General features: G+C 43.7%; 2 protein-coding genes across 2 annotated transcripts; both read right to left on the reverse strand.

The window, feature by feature from the left end:
• Positions 1-2,611: 2,611 nt before the first annotated feature.
• LOC310824082 (ras-related protein Rab-4B-like) lies at positions 2,612-7,767 on the reverse strand. The gene is made up of 8 exons (XM_083696960.1): positions 7,613-7,767; positions 7,169-7,249; positions 6,786-6,900; positions 6,329-6,391; positions 5,946-6,100; positions 4,810-4,905; positions 4,383-4,549; positions 2,612-3,783 (listed from the first exon to the last, which is right to left on the reverse strand). Exons 1-7 carry the CDS (start codon positions 7,626-7,628, stop codon positions 4,431-4,433), a joined length of 645 nt encoding a protein of 214 aa, XP_083553086.1. The 5' UTR covers positions 7,629-7,767; the 3' UTR covers positions 2,612-3,783; positions 4,383-4,430.
• A 1,035-nt stretch (positions 7,768-8,802) lies between these two features.
• rtn2b (reticulon 2b) lies at positions 8,803-13,065 on the reverse strand (the record flags this gene model as incomplete). Its single annotated transcript, XM_083665299.1, has 7 exons — positions 13,018-13,065; positions 10,279-10,489; positions 9,945-10,083; positions 9,630-9,699; positions 9,361-9,407; positions 9,118-9,176; positions 8,803-8,911 (listed from the first exon to the last, which is right to left on the reverse strand). The coding sequence occupies exons 1-7, from the start codon at positions 13,028-13,030 to the stop codon at positions 8,803-8,805; spliced, it is 648 nt and encodes a 215-aa protein (XP_083521425.1). The 5' UTR covers positions 13,031-13,065.
• Between the last annotated feature and the right edge of the window lie 339 nt (positions 13,066-13,404).

The following is a 13,404-nucleotide window of genomic DNA, read 5'->3' on the forward strand; positions in this document are numbered from 1 at the left end:
AACATTAAGATACAGCATCAACTGAACAGTCAGGAACCAACAACCTCCCACTGTGGGGATCTTTGAAGTCAAACAGAGACAGAGCCTGTGTCCAGGTGGCCAGACCTTAACAGATTTTCACTTAAACCATTTGTATGAAACTGGAGTTTCCCACCACAATTGCATACAATAACATTTTAGCAACAGAGTTTTCTCATTGCTTTCACACAAGATGCAAATGATAAGCACCCTTTTGCAAAACAGCTAACACAACTCACTACATAAGACGCAACAAACACTCAAGTAAGTGTTGACAAACTAATCAGGATTATTTCCATACAGCATATAGCTATTTCTTATAGCTGATAGTTCTTATTTAGTGTGTCATTATGAAATGAATGGTGGAATCTTTCATTGGACGACAAATGATACTGTTTCGATGCACTGATTTGCTTTCGTGACTTGTAGTCACTGTTTTGAGAGTTGTCGTGCATTTTGCAAAAGAAATGTTCTGTTTTGGCAAACGTGTTAAATGTTAGGGGGAACATGTTAACTGTTTTGAAAAGTTGAATACCTTCAAGAAATGTGCTCAAGCAATCGAGACCAACTGTAATATGTGCTCATCCTTTAGCAGCAGTGTTGGGGAGCAGTTCAACTGCATGTAGTTCAACTGTCAGTTTAACTGCATTGTGCAGTAGCTTGGTGGTAGTTAAACTAAATTTGAATCCTAGTATTTTTTCCTGTAGTTAACTACTTTTTTGCCATGTAGCGGTGTAGTAAGCTACTGTCACTACTCACTAAATTTTTCCAAAAGAAAACAAAAAAAACTTTCAAATGTAACTATTATTCCAGCCCTTGAACTTCAATTTCCCTACTATTTCTTCTCTTACTGCCTCCGGTCTCCGCTTTGCTCAACCTCACAATTATCTTCCATGGACTGGTCATCTTTCACTGACTGACTGTTGTGTGTTGGGTGAGGTAGTTTCGATGCAGTGAACTACTTTTTCAAAGTAGCTTTAATTTGACCAACTATATTTCTCTCAAGGGTAGCTTTAGTGTAGTTCAACTTCTTTCAGTAATTGTTAATCTAGTTAAATACATTTTCAGAGCAGCTTCCCCAACACTGTTTTGCGGTCATCCTTTGGTGAGTGGGTGCAGTATCCACCCTCAGCAACAGTGACTCACCCTAGCGGGATCCAGCTGTGTGTGTATCCGTCTGTGGACATCAGAGAGAGCCAAGCAGGGCCTACAGAGTAAAGGACAGGAAAATGAACACATCAGGAGAGCAAAGGAGAGTGTGTATATATGAACCCACTATAAACATGATCTGTGTTAGGTTTTCTAACGTTGAATGCATTTCTCTTTGTTAAGTCTTAGACAACTCAGCAGTGCTCTTTGCTTTAATGTGGAAATATTCATTTTCAGAGGGACAGAATTACGTAAAATGATGAAATCTAGATATTGAGATATTGTTGAATCACACTGTTTACCTGAATTGAAATGATTAAGGTCAGGGTTAGGAGATGGGTTGTGGATGACTTGGGGAAGGCAGCGAGGTCCTGTAGGGTTAAGGACGGTATGCTTCTCATAACACACACTGCCTTCTCTGAGCAGCTGACATTCAGCACATTAAGTGACACACATAACAAGAAACACATACAGAAAACAAGCATGTGCTTTACAGATGTATGCATACAGTACATACTCAGTCATACAAATGATTACTCCTACATAAGTTCCACCAATTCAAGATCGACCAACTACACAGGGGAGGTTGGTGGAGGCAGAAATCGGAGGACGGGCTCATTGTAATGCATGGAATGAGGAATGGTATCAAACACGTCATTTGTATTTACGTGTGTTTGATACCATTTCTTATTCCATTCCATCGCATTGCAATGAGCCCGTCCTCCGATTTCTACCTCCATCAGCCTCCCCTGGCCTTCTGAAACACACTAGCCAGCAGTTAACATACAGAAGTAGAGCAAATGTCATTAAGACATTATTAAAGGTTGTCCTTCAAATGATGCTGGTGCTGGGGGTGATGATGATGAAGATGATGATGATGATGATGGCCCCTCCCCTCCACTGGAGAGTCTGCGGCGGAGGCTGACTCGGCAGAACAATGGCCCAGCTGTCGTCTAGCCGACCACGGCCAGCCCATTCAGGTCAGAGGTCATGATAGCAGCCCTGGGCATTCCTTGTGCTTCTTAGGCCTCTCATGTTTGTTCTAGATCAGTCAGTGTGTCGTTACTGAGTTACTGACTTGTCAGATTTTGTAGGTTTCTAAAAAATAGCAATATGCAAATATTATATTTAATAGAATTGGCTTGTTATAAATGTACAGTCAAAAGTAAACCCACTAGAAAACAATCTTGCATGCTGTAAACACAATTTTGTCCCACCTGTAGCTTGTGGACTGGAGTACAACAGTGGTCTCACTACACCCCCTTGTGGTGGTCCAAGCACAACAACATGACTGTACTCTCCCAAGTGTTGGATGTTGTCAAGACAGAACGTATTCAAGACTGATCCTAATTCTCATCTGAACTACTACAAGCTATTCATGTATACACATATCAAAAGCTATTGAGAAAGTCAGAAACAAGACAGGTGTAAAGAAAACTTTGTTTAATAATTTATTCATTCAAGGTCACAGGCTTTGCAATGAGGGGCAGTTCTTCAGTTCAACAATTACATCTAGCACACACACAATGATGCATTTTATAGATACAGTTCACATGTAAGATCATAGTCAAGATATATGCATCTAGTAAAACATACACAAAAACAACTTTAAAAACAGTTATTCACATTTGTGCTTTACATCACGTAAATACACCAATACCATTCAACCACAGGAGTGCATATCTAAATGATATCATATACTTCCAGTTAGCATAGATTTATATGGCCTATAGTACCCTTCCATGATCACTGCACAACACCTCCCACATAAAAGATGGAACATTGGTTTGACCCCACTTGAAGTTAGTGATAGTCACCCAGACCGTTCATACATACATTTGCTCAAACACTTTGTCTGACTTTGTCTGCAAACACCTATCTATATATAATAAATTGCATCTCCAGCTCATGGTAATTCAGTCATAGCAATATAACAATTTTCACTCATTCTCTCCCTCACAAACACACACACACACACACTCAGACACACACACACTACTCTGTATTCATAATAACCACAGTACATGGGTCAGCTTCTTTTTGTAGTCTCTTAAAACATTATACATCAATACCACATCAATGTTATATTTACTTTTGATATATATACACTATTTTACAGTTTTCAGCACAATCAAGGAGATAGGGCTGCCCTTTTTATAGAAATTGCACACCAATGACAATCTAATATTTGTTTACTTTGACTAGACTTAGAGCAGTGTTGCTGTATTACCATCAGAACTTGAACAGTGAGAGCTGTGTGTGATCTGCTGACAGTGAAGACATCCAAGAACAAACTCCTGATGTGTGTGTGTGTCCATAGGCCTGGCTCAGAGGGGTCAGGAATCTCTGCTGATGTCACTTGTTCCTAGGTGAGGCAGAGGGATAGTGGGAGAACGCCTGGGCGAGAGTACCTTCATGACTGGACCCAGACACAGAGCCCACTACAGCTTCATGACTGGACCCAGACACAGAGACCACCGGCAGTTCCTGGTCAAGATGCTAACCCAGCCCACAGTTCCACAGTGTTGTCAGGGGTTCAAAGTCAAAGGGAAGTCCTTCAGAGGCCTGAGTGTGCAGAGACAGGAAAGAGAGCTGCGCACCAGGCCCTGTCCAGGGCTAGAGAGGAAAACAATAGTTGGAGTTAGATTTCAAGAGAGAAAAACAAGCTTCTAGTTTGAAGTGCACATCATTATTATATAGAAACATTAAACATTAAAGGGGCACTTCACCACTTTTATATGTATCATTCATTCTCTCCAGCTGCGCACCAGTGTTAACAGATGTGTGTTCTACATTCTGCAGTCAGAAAGATGAAAACTAAGAGGAAAGAGGAAAACTAACCTCTACGTCATCAGGGGTAGTGGAAAAATAAATCAGGGATTTTCAAAAACTACAAACGCAAACACCTCCCCTGGACTCATTGTCGTTTTTGTAATTAACCGATTTTTTTTTCTTTTTATTACCCCCGATGACATCATAGAATGTCATTTTCTTGGGACCTTTCCTTCTTATCTTGTTTAAAAAAAATCGCTATTTTAACATCTGTAAACAAGAAGCTGGAGAGAATGAACACGAGGTTAAAACGTGTCAAAAAGCCCCTATAATGATCACTCTGGTAGAATATTCATGGCAAGGATGTAAACACTTCTGATTGCAAGGAGCATAGAGCTGATGAATCTCACCATCGGTACGACTCGGTGCTACGATGACCTTACCTGGAGACTGGGGTACTGTGTGTCTTTTAGCTGGGTTAGCATTAGCCTTTAACAGTTGCACTGTTCTCTGGCCTGTGCTGACCCACTCTGCGGCGACTGGCGAAGCTGCCTCACTGTCGTGTCTCCGTACTGGATCCCTGAGCCCATCCGCTCCGGGTCCAACTCACCTGCAGCGGACACACGCGCGCACATCAAACGTGAGAACATTCAGAAAGACTTTCAAGATACAGTATATAGTACACTCAATGTAAATGCACACACATCAACACGTGTCGGTTGCAGTGTGTGTGTGTGTGTGTGTGTGTGTGTGTGTGCGTGTGTGTGTGTCTGTGTTGTGTTACCTGACTCTATCTTGGTGAGGATGGTGTATTAGCGTTAAGTCTCTGTGTGTGTGTGTGTGTGTGTGTCTGTGTGTGTGTGGCGTTACCTGACTCTATCTTGGTGAGGATGGTGCGAGCACATTTGAGGAACGCCTCCTCCACGTTCTCTCCGGTGAGGGCACTCGTCTCCAGGAACATGAGCTCTATTTTGTTAACAACAAAGAGGAACAACATTGGTATAAAAGTGATCCCATAAGTCACAAACACTTCAGTCATCATGAGCTATCTACTCTGCAGGTCATGTGGAGTAGTTGGCGGGTAAATGCTTAGTGGGATGCTTGGGACAGCTCAGCTCTACAAACATTGGGTACAGTAGGCCAGTGTTCGAAAGGTTCATACTGCCAACGCAGCGGTGGGCTAACCCAATGCCGACTACGACGGCAGACACGAGTTGTGAAGACGCGTGAAGTGCTGCCGAAAGCCACCACAAGGTGGTGACAAGAGCTGTGAGGGATGTTTGAAAAGATCCCTCCTTCTGTATTATTTACTGACAGTGCTGACATTATCGGTGTTCCCTCCGAATAAACACTCAAATAAAAATGAGAGAGAGAATGGTTTGTGATGGTTTGCCTTATCAGCTTACCTTATCAGATAGATTGGCAAAATCAAGTTTATTATAGCATAATAAAACAACGTAAAATAATAACACTACTATTTTTGCACTACTAACCGTCGTTACGACTGTCGCAATGACACGATCAGTTCAATATATGTTATATACTCTAGCTCTGAACTCCACAAATGAAATAACTAAAACTAAAAATGCTTCACTGTATTGGGGAACAATACATACATGTTTAGGAAGGTACCCAGACATACATGTTGAGTCAGGATAGCCTATAGTTAATTTTGTTTTCTACAGCCCACAGGCAGCAATGTTTGTACACACTGAAAGAGGTCTATAACACATTGTAAGCCTATCCATTAGAACTGCTGACTGATGCCCCCTGGTGGTTGTTTTGCTGAGGTGAAATACGTCAAATAAAACATGAATGCCATGCTACCACACTATCATTGCTTAACCATGAACCTTTTTAACTCTGACTCTACTGTACTGTCATCCCAAGGTACTGTAGTGTCATCCCAAGGTACTGTAGTGTCATCCCAAGGTACTGTAGTGTCATCCCAAGGTACTGTAGTGTCATCCCATTATGTAATCACATGACATGGTGTGTTACGTTACCATTTTCCTGAGCAAAGCGGGATGCCTCCAGGAAAGTTACTTCCCGATCAGCTTCCAGGTCCTTCTTGTTCCCACAAAGGATGATAACGATGTTGGGACTAGCCAACGTCCGAGCATCTGTCAGCCAGTTGGTCAAGGCATTGTACGTTTCCCGACTTGGGTACGTACAGACAGACAGACAGACAGGCAGGCAGGCAGGCAGACAGACAGACAGACAGACAGACAGACAGGCAGACAGGCAGACAGGCAGGTAGAGGTTGAGAGGTATATTCACTAGGGCTGAGGCAGCAGGTTTAGAGCTGGTCACCATGTGAGGGAATGGCGAGTGCAGGGTCAAAAGGACATGTTACTGCCCACATTTCTGATTCAAATCAGGGTCTTACCTTGTGATGTCATAAACCAGTAGCGCTCCTGCTGCCCCTCTGTAATAACTGCGTGTGACTGACCTGAGAACAGCAGAAAATAACATGTCCTACATCATGAAATAATAATAATAATAATAGTGTACGCTAATACATAAATCATTCCTCATGATCTAATGATTATTGAATGTCCCTAAAATGTCCCACAATGCCTTGTCTCTGATCAATGAACTTTTACATTTTACATTTATGGCATTTAGCAGACGCCTTTATCCAAAGCGACTTACAACAATTACTTTTTTTTTTTTATTAACAGGAGAGAACTTGTACAGGGGGGTAGTGGGGGTGAAGAGGTCTCTAGGGTAGGGGTTAGGGTTAGTATAGGGGGGGTAGTGGGGGTGAAGAGGTCTTTAGGAGGGACTGTTAAGATGTAGCCTGAAGAGATGGGTTTTCATGCTGATGTGACATTAAACACTACCGGAATCGTTCTTGTCCAGCCGTGTCCCAGATCTGCAGCTTGACCGTCTTGCCAGCGACCATCACCACCCGGGAGCCAAACTCCACCCCGATGGTGTGGCTGGAGTCCTGCTTGACTACATGAGACAGAGAGGAGGACCATAGGACGCCATGTTACACACTTCCTCTTCCACCTGCTGGAAATGAGCTTCACTCTTAGTGGCGTGCGATGTGTGGCAATGTTAACGCGCAGTCACCTGTTTGTGTTGGTCACAGATATAGTCTAGCAACGTTCACAAGATCTTAAAGTGACAGAGTAATGGTGAATGATATGGATTAATAGCCAAGCTAACTGTGGCCGTGTTGGGCCATTAAAAACAGAAGTGTTTGGGGATGTTTGCTTACACTTGCTCTCTATAAACTGGTGGAGAAGACAGGATTTCCCTGACCCCGCACTTCCAATCACCAGGAATTTAAAAAGGAAATCTGAGAAAGAAAGGGAGAGTCGGGTTAGATAGTTACGGTCCATGCTTAGCGAAAACACAAACAGTCAACAACACTGTTGTTGTTAGCGAATAGTTGGGGGGGGGAGAACAAGATTCAACATAAACTTACGGTACACGGGTACAGTGGTTATATTGCAGACGATCGGTAGGCCTACATATCTACTTAGCTAGCAATCTAGCTGGCTTACAAAATAGATGGTTGACAGACTGACAACAACTTGTCACACACACACACACAATCAGGTAGCTAACGAGCTAGCTAGCTAGCTACAGTCGTTATTATAGCTTGCTGGTCGACTCGGAGTAGACGAGCCAGAAATAGCTTGTTTGTTTCAAGGCTTACCATACGTTTCTGTCATTTCCTTTGATGGCTTCGAGCTCTTCAGGTACTGATATGTGAATGCCTTATTACGGGCTTATCAAAAATGGAAAATATATGTACTAAAATGGCACAAATCCCACTTAATCAGACAGATTCATCCACATCTCTTTTACCATTCAAGACGCACGAACCTGACTCGACGTGATGACGATGATCGTGACGTTGAACGGCAGAGCTAAGACAGATCTGTCCCCTCCTGGCCTGTTGGACCACTTCACAAATGCATCCTTTCTTCCTCCCCGCCTTGTGAAAACCACTGATCTGAGATGACTTGATATGTCAAAGCAACGCAATGAAAAGTTTGCATGGGCCAATCCGCTCAAGTTAGATCAGTGAGTACTTCACGGAAGGGAGGAAGGGAGGGTGTGTATTGAGGGCCCACTGACAGGCTGATAGGTGATAGCTAGCTGTACATCTTCAATGATACCAACATGAATTCAGTTATTATGGAGATGCAGCAGAACATACTGCAAAGCATAGCAAACCTAGTCCTAGTGTGTGTGTGTGTGTGTGTGTGTGTGTGTGTGTGTGTGTGTGTGTGTGTGTGTGTGTGTGTGTGTGTGTGTGTGTGTGTGTGTGTGTGTGTGTGTGTGTATTGCACATCTAAGCACTGTCCCTTTGACAGCATACTGTAATGTTAAAAAAGGATTACATGGTATTAGTCCTTTAGAAATGGTCAAACATTTATTCAAGTTAGAATGGTTTAAGCAAAGATTCAATAAAAGACATTGCAGTTTAATGACACATTTGAGTAAGCAGACTTTCAGTATACTCTACTACTCCCAATGTTAATTGTAGGGCATGTTGTCAGATATGTATCCTGTACTGTGAATACAAGTGTTCTGTGGTGTAAAAAGCTGCCCCATGATGAGGTGAGTCTTTTGGATTTGACTGAATGCCCTCAGATCCAAATAGCGTCTGCTTTGCATTCATCTAAATTATGTACCAAGACCAAAAGCTGGATATGAAATCCTGCTCCCATAAACAGCCACCACAGTGTATAAAAACACTTGGAGCCTCCTAAAGAACCACATAGCCCCCATGATCTGGTCCTTGTATCCCCATCCCAGAGTTGCCCAGATCCTCATCCCAGGAGGGCTGGTAAGACGTTTGAGTGACCCCCCTCTTTTCCCATTGCTCCCTCTCTCTCATCACTTTGTCTTGAGTTTGGTTTTGGGGGCAGGTGTCGGGGCGGGGGTGGGGGCAGGTGCAGGCGCAGCCGCAGGAGAGGGTTTGAGCTTACTATACAAGTTTTTAAACCTGCAATGACAAAAGTATGACAGGAATTCAATTTCACACTGCTCCGAAAAAGGACATCAATCAAGAGATATTTGTGGTCAGCATAGTTGTTGGAGGTTATTTTGATCTGAATTATTTAAGAACAGAATATGAAATGTCCCTAAAGAGTTTAGTGCAAAAACTAAAACAATCTTCTTCTTTTTTCACCAGGCCCGTGCTGTGCTTACATGTTTCTGATTCTCTTCAGGAAAGCCTTGGACGCTTTAACAAGCTTCTTCATCCTTCCCTGTCACACAACACAAGTACAGGTTTAGCCACACAGTCTTTTAATTGCTAAAACTTTGATCACGTTAAAGTGATTCACATAAATAGATCTTGTTAATTTCCTCTGATTAGGGACCCTGCTGAGAATCCCAGAGTAAGTCCTTAGAGGGATGAAGCCCATGAGGGCTAGGAGCTCACTGCCTTACCTGCTGCTGTTTGTAAAACACAGGAACAGAGAATAGACATATCACACCTGCAAAAGAGACAGAAGGAAGTAAGACAACATCAGAAAGTATTCGTATTAGTCCTAACATTTTAGGGTTATGGTTAGGGTTAGGGTTAGGGGTTAGGGTTAGAATTTACCATGTGAGGTAATAATCAGATGTACTGTATGAGAAGAGTGTGTGTGCTCTGGGTGACTAGGTAGCGTGAGGAGGTGGATAGACAGGTGTGGCGTGGATCAGCAGGGTCTCACCAGCTATCACCAGGGTCAGTCCATTGGCCACGAGCCCCACGTAGGTCAACAGGTACAGCAGCACAGCAAACTGACAACCAGAGAAGAAAATCATTTGACTTTCGTTGTTTGTACCAGCAGTGGTAGTTTTAGTTATAGACCAATGGTTTTGTTTAGTTGTTGTGTGACATTACATCTTTGCTTTATAAAATATGATAAGATTTAAGGCCTATATTGTATGTGCTAGTGGGTATGTGACTTTGACCTTCTTCTTCCTACATTCTCATGAACACTAACATTCTGAGGTAGATTCTGTATGTTCCATTGGTCTCAGACCTTGATTGAGTCCACCATACTGCCAATGAAGAGCAGATGTTTGATCTCTGTGAAAGCGAAGGCTATCAGCAGCACCAAATCCTCCACCAGTACCACTGTCTCCTCATCTGTCAGAGAGCTGTCCTCAGCCAGGTAAGACCTGAGACACACACACACACACACACACACACACACACACACAGTTACATCAACAGACATATTTCCACAAAAAGACCCTTGCGATTTCACATATAGGCTTCAGTTATATGATCTATGTCTATATATAAAGTAAACTAGAGCATGGTGAATATCTCACCATAGAGAGTGATGTGGTCTATTCTGTTCTCTTACTCACTGGAAGGGGTGCAGGGTGTCAGGGTTCCAGCGCAGCCACTCTAAGAGCTTGTAGTAGATGCGCAGGGGGAAGGTGAGACACATGACGCCCAGGCAGAGGTAAGACAGCACAGTGATGGCACTGAGCTGGAACAGGCTGGCCAGGACCACCACCAGCCCAGTGAACACCACCCCAGTCTGCCCCACATCCCGCCAGTAGACCAGATCCACTACTGCAAAGGGAGAGGGGAAAGAACAGGCATAGATATAAAAAAAAAAAAAAAAAAAGGTATCAGTGGTGGAAGGGAGATGAGTAATTGTGCATGTGTTTTGGCATGTGTGTGTCTTGTGTAGTTGTGTGTGTGTAAGAGAGAGAAGTCTGTATCAAATATGTTGTGTGTATTCCTATTCAGCAGGGCTGTAATGATGATAGTTGTGCAGTTGTGGTCAAACAGGTGGAATATACACAACATGTCTCGTAATTCTGTAACTACAGTGCACTACAGAAAAACGTTTTCCAAAATGGTTATTTGTCTGTCCCGTGGAATAACCCTTTGAAGAACCCTTGTTGGTTCCATGTAGAACCCTTCTGGGTTCCATTTAGAACATTCTGTGGAAAGGTTTCTACATGGAACCCAAAAGGGTTCTTTAAAGGGTTCCCTCACAGGGACAGCCAAAGAACCCTTTATGGTTCTATGTAGCACCTTTTTACAGTGTAGAAGGAGTTACAGTACATCATTTGGCATTGATGTCATTGCATCAGCACCACCTGATAATTACTTTAATTATAATTATAATTATAATTACTTTATCTTACTGTATGTCCTACTTTGCGTTTCAAGGTCTAAGCATTTTAGTTTGCAGATGAGTAAGTAAACTTAATTCCACTGATGAGTAAACTTAATTTGCAGATGAGTAAGTAAACTTAATTCCACTGATGACGGTAGCAAGCCAGTAAGGGCTCCTTGTTAGAGTGTGTGCCTACAGCACTGGTCATGTATTGAGGATCCTGTGTGTCTATTATTTACCACAGCACATGTTTCCCAGGAAAGGTAAACCAGGAAAGTCGACAACTATGTTGATCAGATAATATCCTACCTCTCCAGAGGCACCACACTTACACAAGCTTGCAGAAACATGTACAGTAAACACACACACACACACACACACACACACACACACACACACACACACACAAAGATGCCCACAACCATATTGGACATTATTATTATTAGGATTACAGAGTATCCTCAGAAAGAAGCTTGTAGACGGAGCCAGGAAACGAACTGCCTTCATAGGCAATCCCTTTGGCTTCACGAAACAGCTGCTAGGGCAGAAGAAACACCTGCTGTAGGTGGCTCGAAAGAGGGGATCCAGACCACATACAGTGACAACACCAGTGACTGCACCAGGGAGGAGGAGTTGGGTCAGTGCAACATCTTGATAGACCCACCAGCACCTGTCACAGAGTTGGACACCAGGGAGCCACTCCTGATGGAGGTGCAGGATGTTGTGAAGAGAGCAAGGTCTAGTCCCTTGCCAGGTCTACAGGCACTGCCCACAGTTACTCAAGCAGCTCTGGAGTCTGGTTCCTCTCATGGGAGTTTTTCCTTTTTTGCATAGGAAAACCCTAACCCTGACCCTAACCCTAACCCAGGGATCCTAACGACTGCGCAGGACTGGCAGCTAACAGCAGACCTGGAGAAACAACTTCCCACAGCACATCGTGACCACACTGAGACCATACTGAGAACAGACATAACCCAGGTCTCGGAGTCTACAAAGAACAGCGGCTGGAGGAGGTGCATGCCTCCATGCATCGTTTTGCTTGGTAATCCCCCTACAAAGCTTGCAGCGCACTGGGCATCACTGGAGCGAGGAGAAGGAGAGCCATCAGTAACACCACCAAGGCAGCTGAAAAAGCATCAAGATGGCTCTGGGTCAATACAGGAGATCGATGGGGATCAATGCAATGCCACTTGGACACAAGCTGAGTTCTGGTGAGGGTGTCTGATGTTGTAAGACCCAAAACACCCGATGACCTCAGGTTACATCACTGATGGTGTGTCTGAGAGCATCAAGAGATGTGTACATATGCAATAATGTATGCGCGCACACACACACACACACACACACACACACAGACACACAGACACACACAGACACACACATCCATAGCGAGTGTAAGGCTAGAGTCTTGTTAGAGCTGTTATGGTCCTGTCTGCGACAGTTTTAAATGAGCTCACTAACATTTAGAGAGGTCATTATCTGATTAAAACCCATATCCAGGAATCTTACACACACATTCACTCTAGTTCCTCCCTACAGCTAACCTTTCACCCTAAATACACAACAGCTGTACTGATGATGATTCACCAACATGGCCAAGACAGATTAAATCTCATAGGACTCATCAGTTTTCCCAAGCCGGTTTAGGAGAAAGAGCATTGTATGCTGCAATATTCAATATGCAATATTCTGTCGGCAACACATTTTGTTTTTGTTGTACATCTACCACCAACTCTAACCCTCTATGTTGACCTATATTAGACACCAGTTTGAGCCCATCGCGGCACTGATCCTCCAATCCCTATCCTATTCCATTTCCACCTGCCCAGGAGACCCCTTCAGATGGGCATGGCCATAACACTGTAACCCCCACCTTCAGGCTCCACAGCCAACTGGACAGCTCCATCCTTACCACAGTCTCTATCATGGTTAACTCTACCTGGGGTAGGTCACACACCATTTACTCTCTTACCTTTGGTGGCCATGTCAGCAGCTGCTCCCTCTGCAAACCACCCCTCTCTTCTTGCTGCTTGCCTCTCTCCTAGCTCCTCTGAGCTTTTTTTGGCCTCCCCAGCCCCGTCAGCAGTATAGTGCCTGGCCCGCCTGGCTGGCCTAATTTTATCTTGCCAATTGGATACCCTGTCTTTGAGGGCACTGACACACTCACACACACATGCGCTCCCGCTCGCACACACACACACACACGCGCGCACACACACACATATACACACACACAAGCAGGCATGTGCATACACACACACACACACACACACAGACACACACACACACACACACACACACACACACACAAACACACACACACACACACACACAGAAGCGTAACTTGGGGAACCTGAGA

The sequence above is a fragment of the Argentina silus genome, assembly GCF_951799395.1.
Source record: "Argentina silus genome assembly, chromosome: 2".
In the NCBI taxonomy this organism is placed as follows: domain Eukaryota; kingdom Metazoa; phylum Chordata; class Actinopteri; order Argentiniformes; family Argentinidae; genus Argentina; species Argentina silus.

Coding starts and splice junctions, on each gene's coding strand:
- LOC310824082 (XM_083696960.1), bottom strand. Junction 6,101..6,328: donor CTGGTTTATGACATCACAAG/GTAAGACCCTGA, acceptor TACGTACCCAAG/TCGGGAAACGTACAATGCCT. Junction 4,550..4,809: donor CCTCACCAAGATAGAGTCAG/GTAACGCCACAC, acceptor TGTCCGCTGCAG/GTGAGTTGGACCCGGAGCGG.